This window comes from Manis pentadactyla, chromosome 9 (assembly GCF_030020395.1).
Source record: "Manis pentadactyla isolate mManPen7 chromosome 9, mManPen7.hap1, whole genome shotgun sequence".
NCBI classification, from domain to species: Eukaryota; Metazoa; Chordata; class Mammalia; order Pholidota; family Manidae; genus Manis; species Manis pentadactyla.
The window spans coordinates 92,127,587-92,139,121 of record NC_080027.1 but is presented as its reverse complement, the minus strand read 5'-3'; the positions used below and the strand labels follow the sequence as shown (position 1 = coordinate 92,139,121).

Sequence of the window (11,535 nt, the reverse complement as noted above, 5' to 3'; positions counted from 1 at the left end):
TTTGTTAGGTATACTTTAGAATGAAACCAGTTTTAAAAACCTAATTTCACGGAGTTTAATAAACCCACCTTTGTGAAGGAGAAACCCCTTATCTTCTAAGCAAAACCCTCACAATAAATGTTGACATGAACAATATTCTTGTAAAATGGAGAGGAGTTTAGCTAGAAACTGCTGGACGTTTCCCAGGTTTCAGGGAAACAGTGATTCCAGCTAGTGGCTGGAGGCAGGCTTGGCCCATGGTTGGTGCACTAGTGCTGACATGGGCCGGCCACAAAGGGCCAGTGCCTGGGTCACATCAGGAGTGCCTTGCCGGTGGTCCACACCTCCCAGAGCCGAGCGTGGGCCTGCTGTGAGGAGAGCCCAGGAGACCAAGCTGGGAGCTGCTCTAGCCCGGCCAGAGGGCACCACCCACCACAGTGCATGTGGCTGACCCTTTCTGGAGTACGAAAGGAAAGCAGCCAGGCCCAAAGGCACAACTGCACTGACATAAGGCACAGGCAGTGGGGCTGGGGCTCCCCTATCATGGGCTGGGGGTGGGAAGGGATCCCCCAAGACCTGTTAAGAATGTCATTTCCTGAGCTGAGCCCGGTGCTGGTTGTAGGGTGAACCCAGAGTGCCAAGCCAGCGGACTGTCTATGTGCACACTTGTTTTCCTTCAGTTGGTTCTCTTAAAGCGACACTGAACAGGGAATCCTGGCTGGGAGGCCTCCTGACCATGGCGTTTTCATGGGGCCTGGGAAAGGACCTGTGTGACCCATTGGCGGGACAGTGGTTCTCGTTTGTCACCCAGCTGAAGGCAGCCTTGAACGTTACCTCTGTTAGCTGTCGTGTGAGGGTGGAGAGGCTGCCTCACGTCCTGAGACTGATGGTCAGTCAGTTGGCCTGTCTGGGGCAGCCCAGCGCCTGCCTGCAGTGGGGCTGCTCCCGCCTATGAAAACCACGAAGCGGGAGCTAAAAGATGTCACTAAACCTTCCAGCAGAGGGGACAAAGCCTGGGGCTGCTCTGCTGGGGGCCGCCTGTACCTTGTAGACAGCAGATGCCCCATGTCACAATTGCTAAAATGGCACTGGAGCTATCAAATCTCATGACAATAAGCTCCAAGCGAGCTGCTGAGGGGCCTGGCAAATCTCTTTATTGTGCAGTCTTAGAGGATGACCTCTTTGCCATGGACAAGGGGACTCAGCCTGGACGGAGAGGCACCAAAGGACAGAGGTGTGGTGGTGGCCACAGTGATGAGAGCTCCCTGCCAGCACCGCTCCCAGAGCCCAGAAGCTGAGTCACAGGGCTTCTTGGCTATTCGCAAAGGTGGGAGAGGTAGAGAACCTCGGCGTTGTGGAAAGAAATGACCTTCACTTGCTGTAGCTCAGCCTGTGAAAGGGGCCGAGTCTTCTTTCCTTCCCTGACTTCAGAGTACGAACACAAAGACACTGCAGAAAGTAAAGCCACTAAGTGGTCACATCCTTTACAGTGGGACCTGTGAGCTCCCTACCAACCAGACCCAGCCACTCATAGCTGAAAGGCACAGGGCCGTAAGGAAATCTGACCTTACTCCTCCCATGAGCTCCAGCTCACGGCCTTGAGACGTGGTGGTAGAACCATTGCTGGATCATGAACCAAATACAATACTAAGCAGCACAGGGTACCGGGCAGTCCCAGGAGAGCAGAGGGCACTGCAAGCAGCCTGATCCTTCAACTGCTTGGGGTCCGGGCTGTGGCCCTGATGTCTCCAGCAAAGGCAGCACTGAGTTTCATGTAGACGCCAGTAAAGGAGAGTGGGATTCTGGGGACGAAGCAGATTGCCTGACACCCTCCTTAGTGACGGGCTGGATGCAGAAGGTGTCCACAGAAAGCTCTTGAAGCTTTTAGAACTCAGCATGTTTTAAGGTCAGAATCAGAACCAACAAAGTAGAATACGAAAATTTCACGTTACATAGTTTTGGTAAATTAAGAGCAACTGGTAAAATAAATACAAGTCTCCTTTGCATTAAGTATTTTGTTTTTTTATTTCAAAAAAAGAAAGGATACCAAGGAGCAGAAGAGTGAAGCAGTTAAAACAGCAAAGCTGCAAAGTAGGACAGAAAGTTGCAAGGGAGAAATGGGTCAGATTTCAACATTACGGTTGCTTAATGCAAACACAGGGGTCCAATGCTGCCAACCTGTCACATTAAGGCCAGTGACTTCAGCAGGCTCGCTGACCCATCCGAGTGAGAGTGCTCAGCCCCTTTGTTGCTGCACCTCAATTTTAATATTCCAGACACGCCATGCACATACAGGTTACATGTCATGGCTACACAAAATTACATGTGATTCACAACAAAGTCGTTTGAAGGCACTGTATGGCCGGCAGGAGCTGCTTTCTGTTAAGACCTTCCCAGGCTTTCTTACAAGTGGTCTTTTTTATTTATCCCTGTTTCGAACTTTGCTGCAAAATCCAGGTGCTGTTACATCCTACCTCCTGCAACTATATTTGGGTTTCACATCTTACCCACCACCCTTCTAAAAGGCAGACACCAAGCTTAGAAGACAATGTTTCCTGACAACAAGATGCTCTTTTATTGGATTTGCAAATGATTTGAGTCAAACAGCAATTTACAATTAGTTGCTTTAAAACAAGCTACTACCAGATTCCCTTACTCCTGAAATTCAGCAAGGCCCATGACTCAGAAATTCCATGAGAAAAGATACCCAAGGCTCTGTATACACAGGAAATAATTTCTGATTTAAGTTAAAGCATAGCCTCGTGCATGTTTAAGTCAGCCTTACCTTCTAAGGCTATGCCAGTCCTGCTGCCCTAAGAGGCTGCCCAGGCTATAGACCTCAAGATGTATGGGCTGCATGTGTTCACATCTTTAGCAAAGAAAACAGCTCTGCATAATCTCTTATGGACACTTGAAGCAAAGCAAGATAACATGATAGACACCCATTTGGACCATACGGAATTCACCTTTTAATTTTACCAACTGTCCTATTGTACTGTATGGCTTGCAGCCTAGCAACTCAGTCTGGAAAGGAAAATTTATATAACACTCTGAATCTCTTAATGGAGATGGTGTGTGTTGTTCTCTAACCAAAGAGGTGTGTCGCTGAAACCCCCACCTTCAAACACAAGGTAAAAAGCACCAACCAGCTTTACTGTCTACGTTTGCTCACATGCCCATCCTGACTCCCCAAAAGCTCATCAAAAAGCCAGTGGAACTGGTTTCTGTTCAGGTCAAGTAAAAGATTTTGTGAACTCCTCCCAGAGGTGAGGTGAGAGAAAGCTTTAAACTAGAACTTACCAAGCTCTACCTCTGCCCCCAGCCCACTCTGCTCCCAGCGCATGGGCCGGAGCCCAGCCTTACTTGCAGGTGTTTCCACAGTTGCAGACTGTGGGGGGCTGGTGGGGAAAGGCTTCCTCACTCAGTCATATTAAGCAAACCAAGATAATTTCTATGAAAATATGTAAATACTGCAATTGAATTTTGAATATTTTGCATCAACTACAGATGTCTTGAAGTAGTTTTCTTTCTGGCTCATTCACTTGTGCTACAAATACTTCATTTTCCCCAGAATATAATACACACACATAGTGAAAGGCATATCGTATTGGTAACAAAAATGTATTTCCAAAACACACACCCACTGAGAACTGAAGCTGAAGAGCGTCTATAGAACAGCACTCATGTTTTAAAGCCCAAACCCTCCAGTTCAGCCTCGTGACATTGCGCCAGCTAACTCCACCTTCTTAAGATCAAGCAGGGACTCAGAGCAACCTTCACTCACATGGCACAGACGTCACAGGTCTGTCAAGAAACTGCTGAGTCTTTTGAATTAAAAACAAGGGACCAGGGCAATGTACATACTTACAGTCAGAAGGGCAGAGAAGGGATATCATTACCTTATTCCTCAAGGATGACAGGGGTGAACAACAGCCTGGGAGGTACCGGAATGGCAAAACTACTGATGAAGCAAGACTCAGACCAACATCCACCCCCAAGAATAAAGGGCTCCTTCACTCCACCTGGTGTCTTAACTCGAGAATAACTCCTGGACCAGAACAGGAGTCAGAAGGGCTGTCACAGATGTATCATGATCGGAGCCTGGTCCTCATGTCTCATGTGAGCCCTGTACATCATTACACTAGGTCTTTCTGAATGAAGGGCAGAACATGTGTCCAGGCTGGGGGCAGAAGGCCTGCAGCCACCTGGAACCTCACCCACAGAAGCGCTCATGCTGCAGAGGAAGCTGGCCCATCAGCACCACACATCAGGGACACTATTTACCTGACAGCGTCCCTGCACCCATTTTTCTTTACTGTCCACACTGAGATGAAAGTTTTTTTGTGACTAGATCCTAAGATTTCAAAGCAATTAAAACCTGCACTTAAGTTCTGAGCAAAACTCAGGCCTTTCTCCCTTTCTCTTGGATCAAAAAAGAAGAAATCAACCAACCAGTGGCTGCAGGGGACACGCGGGATGAGGAGATGCAGAGCTGTGTTGGGGCGGATATGGCCCCGGACAGAGTAGAAAGCTGGGAAGCCTTGCAGCCCAACTGGCCAGGCCACAGGGGTCCAGAACAAGACCTGTCACCAGTTCCACAAAGGCAGGAGGCACAGAGGGAGTAAGGGGCGAAAAAGTGGGCCCAAGAAGAATCTTCGAATGTTTACTTTCAGAAACAAGTCTATTTTATGTGAGGACCAAATATTGTCCCCCAAATTTCTTGTTAGCAGTGGAAACTGATGAAGAAGAGGCTGTACGGAAACCAATCTGTAAATCCCTGGTTTTAATTCAGCTTTCTCCTGAAACTCCAAACTTTCCCAATACCTTTCTGCCAGGGCATTTATTCCCCCTGGAAATTCAGTGTCTACTGCCAAACTTCCGGGCCCTTCTGAAAACAGAACCAGCTCAGGGTTGTGCAAACTCACACCCAGCCCCTCAGGGCCCCAGTCAGGTGGGGCTCACACTTTGGGGGTTAAGTCAGTCTCCCTGAGGCCAACACGCCTTAGACTTGAGGACACCAGGAGGAAAACAATACTGTACTGGAAACACTTATTGCCATGGCAGGCAGAACCAACTGTGCTTACACCGAGGCCAAGCTTATGGTGACAATGGAAATCCGAAACAGTATTTCTCACCTAAAATTTAAATGAAGGAAATTGAGAAAGACTTCTTTAAATGCCTTTAGTCTTTAAAAAAGGGACTAAGAGTTTCCACGGATGTGACTAAGGACATGGGATGTTGCAAGGTTTTAGAATCACATTTTAAATGGCCTTCTCCAGCACATTTCTTTTGTATAGCATGTTTTAAGGATAAGCCAAGGGACGTATTTTCTCGGTTGCTATAGATTTGAATGGAAACTTTTGGATGTGATGGAGAATTAAATACCATTGATGTAAACCCCCTACCCATGTAAATATTTTTTCTGCTAAGTGCCTTTCCTTTGTAATCAATCCAGAGAGCCAGCTGTATATTCCCCTATACATTCTAAGCTTTCTGGGAACACCAATGACTAAAAACCAAGCCCATGACATTATTCACTTCCTATATTAATGGTTTCTTCTTTGTATCTTTTTAAAATTCTGCTATCTACTGCTGAAGAAATTCTTGCCGGCCAAGTCAAATTTAAACATAATAAAACTACAAGGTGGTCATTGAACAGATTTCTAAATTTATGGAATGCAAACAGCCCTCTAATGAAATATGTAAGTTTTTCAAGTAATTTTTATTAAAATGAAAAGCTGTATTATTTCAGAACACAGCTGAGAAAAGGCTGAATTTAGTGACCAGTGCACTGGTATATCTGAATTTTCTTACTAGGAGTTACATGCCTTTAAAAAGCACTTCACACACAGAGAGCACTTTTCAGGTGCCGCCATCCACTCACTCTCATTCCCAACCTCCTACAATGGCCCTGATTTTCTCCCTTTACCTAGGAATCCCGTGATACTACTCCAGAAGCTTCCAGAGGCTATAGGCTCGATTTCCCTGAGCATTTAGTATGCCTAACAGAAGTGGGGTAAAGTTCAGTGACTGATTTTTTGGTTAAAACACTTAACTGAGGTTTCAGCTTTACTTGTTCCATACATTAGTCAGCAAGAAGTTGAGGCCGCCTCTGATAGTGATACTTCAGTTCAAAGTTAGGTGCAGCAGACGCATATAAAGGGAAAGTCATTGTCTTCTCAATCTTTGTATTGATTTCCTCAGATTTAACAGAAATAAGCCATAAAAGTCGGAGTAATTCTTAACATCTTAAGTCATCACGATGAAGTTATTTATTTGCCCTGTCACAGGGATTGTTAGAAGGAAAAACTACTTAGAAGATAAATATACATGGTTCATACTTGAGCAGTTTGCAATGCTATCTCCTTACTGAAAGACTTAATCTGCTTATGTGACTACACCACTGGTTTTCAACAGATACATCCTAGAACTCTGATGTGGACTAACCCTAAGCATCTTAAATTTCCTATATTTATCTTTTACTCTCTTTTCTCATCAACTTTGGACTTTTTTTTAAATTTGAAGGTTTCAGTTTTCCAGTATTATTAAAACATATATATATCTCTTTGATTCTCAAAAATCACCCTGGACAACATAAAGAGAACCTAACCCACAGCCTAAATCTGTACTGTAGACTTTCCAACAGTACTTGGCCATATAGATGTCCTTTCCTGGGGGGCATCTTGCAGGGTTTAAGCAACTTCAATTTCTTAGTCAAATGTGCTTATTTATACTCAAGAGAGAACTATTCTTCTAAGTCTATGTTCTCTATGTTCTTATGTAGCCAATGGTGTACTAGGCTATTTTGTTCACTCAGATTCATGAAGATTACCTATACATACTTCAAGTTTAGGCTGCAGAAGCATCAAAGTATAAACATTAAACGGCTTTTCAGTGACAAGTCAGAGGTTATTAAGCATCAATAATTTCAATACACTTTTGAGCTCCCTTCCTCATTCATGAGACCCAAGACGTATAGATAAGAAGTCATAAGTCATCTTCTAATAAACATGGTACCAATAGGAACAGTTTTGGAGTTTTGAAATGAATGCTAGAGTAAATGTCTTTAGGAAAGTAGATTATGTAATAAAGGAATTGAGAGCAGCAGGAGGACTTTCACACAGGTGTGTTACATGATGTCATCTTTATGCTGCTAACCGGTAGGATTTAAAAGGAAATGTGGTTACAGTGATGATGGCTGCCAGAAAAGAATTACAGAGGTCCTGCAGGCAGCCTCCGAACAGTGCTTCATAGGATTACGCTACATAGAATTCACAGGCCAGCTCCTCCCAACAGCCTGGAAAGCATGCGCAAACTCAGGAGCCACAGAAGGTGGAGCTAGGTGGATGTACAAGGTTATTCTGTCTGCTACTTAATTCGTTTTTAAATGAGAAGTGATTTTTAGTTTGTAGACAAACATTCTGATTTACATTTGAGGGAAAGAAGAACCTGAGACAGGGTAGAGAAAAATCAGTCGATATTTTTATAATTGTGGACTGCGCGGTGACCGCAAATGTCAGTGAGCAAAAAGGAACACAGTCCCTGAGAACAGAGGGGATGACGGAGGGGAAACTGGGCCCTGGTGAAAGAAAAAAGACAAGGGCTGTTCTATTTCTAATGAAGACATTACAATTTTTAAATTGGAACTCAAAATTAATGCTTCTAAGAGATAAAAAGTACTGCAACTCATATGTAGGTTTCAAGACATCACCACACTGTATAAACAAACATTATGATACAAATTTTACTGTATTTAAAATTCAGTACCTGATAAGGCTTTTTACTACTCAATGTCCTTTATCCCGCAAACTATATAAAAGAACATTTTAACTGCATAAATGAGTTTAAGTATCTATGTTGTAGAACAAAATGGAATAAAATTAAACATCATTCTCTTGACTACAAGGGTAGGACTATGTTAAGCTGGGCTGAGAGAAAATAAGAACAAAAGGGACATGCCCAGTTATTACAAACACAAAGTAGACACATTATCACATATTCCCTTTGAATACATTACTTAGTATTTATGACATGTGAAATCTTAAAGTGGTTTGTAACTTTAAGTAGTGAAGTCATGGATTTTAAGAAGTTTTTCACATTCAATATAACTTGAGAACTGACATTATTTCAGATTATCTAAGTGTCACAAACAAGCAACATGTATATACTGCAATTTTATTTCAATCGCACAGATGAAGTTAGCGTGTAGGAAATTTAAATGAAACAGTGCGGTAAAAACAGCAGAGAACCGAAAGGTCTACAAAGGCAGTACACCTAAGCATGAGAACTCAACATTCATCTTCAGTGTTGACTTGACACCTAATGCTTGCAAATTCCAAAACAAACTGTGCAATAGTGATGACTATTCTGAAGAGATTTCAGCACCAGCGTAAGGTTTATACATTCAGTAGGTTTGCAGTTGACTTGTCAGCCATTTACACGGTGTGTAGTACAGACCTGTCATGGTCAGATCACAGTGTTGGGAAAAGAACCCCCTGTAATTAGAAAGGACCTCCTAAACTGCACTCAGCTTAAGACACCCAATATACACAAGCATGAAAACCATCATAATAATGTGGTTCCAAGAACACAGTTCTGACAAAGAAATTAACTTAAGCTTCTGTTTTCCATTTTAATTACTGAAATCTCTAACTGACAAAAACTGTCACACAGGACGGGAAAGGTATACTGACTTCGGTCAAACGTCTTGGGAAGAACACATGTAGTGATCTGGGATAATGCAAAATGATGTAATGTGATTCAACACTGTTTTTTTTTTTTGTCATTTTACATGGACATCATGTTAATTAGACCAAGGCACAAAACGTTTAGTGCATAAACCAGCTTCTTGTTAAGATCTAGCATTTTATTGAACTCTTTTACTTTACTTTGGACCACTTGTACCCAGTACTCTATCCTACTATAGACTATCTAACTTAACCAACAAAATTAAAAGTTATTTCTGACCAGATTTATAGAGGACCAAACGTTTATATCATCAAAGTGTTTGCATAACCAAAAATATAGTAATAAAGATGAAAATGCCTATTTTTTAAAAAATAGTACTTTATAAGCTTTCTGCATCTTTAATATGCAGTAGTATGATAAAGAAGAGTTGACAGAAAAAGAACTGTATACTTGAATTATGATAGCTCAATCTAAAAATGAAGTTTCTACAGAAACAGGAACTTTTTAACAAGGAAAAAAATTCCCTCATTCAAACCTCTTTAAAGTGGTAAAGGTTACATATCTGCAGCATTTAGAAAACTATGCTATCAGCAAGCTCTGTTTTATGAACTGAGACTAAGAAGCCTGGAAGGCAGATGAAAATGGGTATTTTCTTTAAAATTTTAGTGAAACTTCTTTCTGGTAATCAGATTTCAAAACAAATATGGCACATAACAATTCAAACATAAATCAAGATGGAGAGCCTGGAGAATTTTTGATTTCCTGAATTTTCAAAAAAGCCTGTGATTTCAACATACAGTACTTCTTCCCTATTTTAATCTTAATGCATTCAAAGAAAAGGGAGTAGATTGCATACCACATGCGCGTGAGCAAACACACCCCATAAATACACACACATGTTGGTAAGCGTAGCATCTAATTCTTTCCTCCACCACCTCAGTCTCCTTTCACTTATGAGAAGATAATTATGCAGAACTCCTCATTGGTTTCCCTGTACCTAATGATTTCTGTGACCTTAACTGCTGCCCTCATTGTTACTTTTTATATTTCAACATTACAAAATTCAAAAGCAGCTTCATAGTCAAGAACATGTACCTGAACACCTGTATAATCACAGGGCACCCAGATAATAACAAATGCCAAATTCAGGGATCAATCTTTGAGTTCCACAGTGAGATATAGTTCATGTGAAGCTCAGAACCATGTTTCAGACCACTGAAATTACTGATGTTAAAATACAAACAGCTGAAGACATGATGTAAAAGATTAACTACTTGGTCTGTTAACATATTTACCAATTAAAGTCACAAAATATTCCTCATTATTATTCATGCAGGTAATTGAGAAAAAAGACAGTGCAGAAATTAACTTTAAATAAAAAATTATTCCTTCCCTTCCTCCCACTCCCCTAAACTCTACAAAATGTTTTCCCTGGGACTAGGCCTTCAAAAGGCCACTACATATTTGTGTGACATGCATTACTGTCTGCAATTAAAAATCTAATTTTGTGGTGGTTATAATTACATTATAAAAAGGTCCACATGCATAAATCTAAAAAAGGTTGAAAACCTACAGTAAATCTACAATACATTGTTTTACATTTGACCAGTGGTTTGTGTTATGTAGGAGTCATAGATTTGGTAAAGCATTTTAACAATTTAGGAAGGCATCTAAATCTTTAAATTCTGGACGATTTTTATGTTTCAATCTACAAAATTGCATGAAGGCTAACTCAAGAGACTTTTTATCATTCTAAAATTCCTCAAGCTGGACAGACAAATCATTTTTAGGACACTTTCTTATAAATACCACCTTTTGAAAGCTCACACAATAATCCCATTTATTCCACATTTTATGATCTTAACCTACACAAGGCTGACCACAATTATTCATGGAACATCAAATACGATAGGAAGATGAACCTGAGAGAAACCTTTACAATTCAACAGCATAACTTGAACTCTTTATCAGCACTCTCTGAAAAAAATTTCATAAGCCTTTCTCCTCTTTATGTTAGCAATGAATTGTGGAAAATGTGCAATTTTATCTTGACTTGAAAGTATTTCAATGCACGGTGATCTTGCTGGCCAGGCCTGTATTTTCTGTGTAACTGTTACTCTTACACGACTCTCTTCCATCCCGCTGTAAAGGTCAGAAGAAAGCAGCGAACAGGAGGGAAACAGCTTACGGTCAGAGTAATCATGTCTGAGGGCTTTCGAAGCGTGTTGGTTTCTCCCTCCTTCTGACTGTGTCTCTGTTCTCTTCTTACAGCTCACATAATTTAGGGGGTTGTTAACAGTTGTTTGTAGGGGTTTTTTTTTTTCCTCCAGATAAAGTCCTATCTCTCCTTAGTTTGTTTCTCTATGCCGTATTTGACTTGCTCAGTTCCTGCCTGATTGCTGGGTAGGAAAAGGAAAAGCATTAAAAACAAATATAATTTTAGGTAAAATTGAGTGATTCATCCCTCAGAGATGTAATGATCATATTCAAACTCACAGTAATGAAAGATACACGGACCTCATATCTTTCATAACATAAATCTCTTCCTTAGTAGGGAGATGATACTAACTTACTAACTTCTGGACATGTATATTTATTCTCTCCCATTGAAAACACTGACTCTGTGGGCTCCAGAAAGAGAGGGCAGTGGCACGAGTGGGAGGGCAGAGAGACCTAGACAAAGATTGTTTGCTCAGTTTTCCATCAAGTGCAGCTCAACACCTGAAACGGAGGGGGGGTTCTTAATTATGTGATTCTTACAAATAATTCCCATATGTGAAAAAGAAAGCACCCTCCTCACACCCGGACATCCTAAGCCAAACGAAGGGCATGACACTAGGGAAAAGTAACTGGGTATTTCCTTATTCA

General features: G+C 41.6%; 1 protein-coding gene across 8 annotated transcripts in view; it reads right to left on the bottom strand.

Annotated features, from left to right (window-relative positions):
• Window positions 1-7,709: 7,709 nt before the first annotated feature.
• ENAH (ENAH actin regulator) overlaps window positions 7,710-11,535 on the bottom strand; it is a 195,388-nt gene continuing 191,562 nt past the window's right edge. For all 8 annotated transcript variants that reach the window (XM_036900853.2, XM_036901054.2, XM_057507810.1 and 5 more), the window contains one exon: window positions 7,710-11,066. In XM_036900853.2, coding sequence (XP_036756748.2) covers window positions 11,029-11,066 — 38 coding nt within the window. In that variant the 3' untranslated portion in view covers window positions 7,710-11,028. The remainder of the gene's footprint in view (window positions 11,067-11,535) is intronic.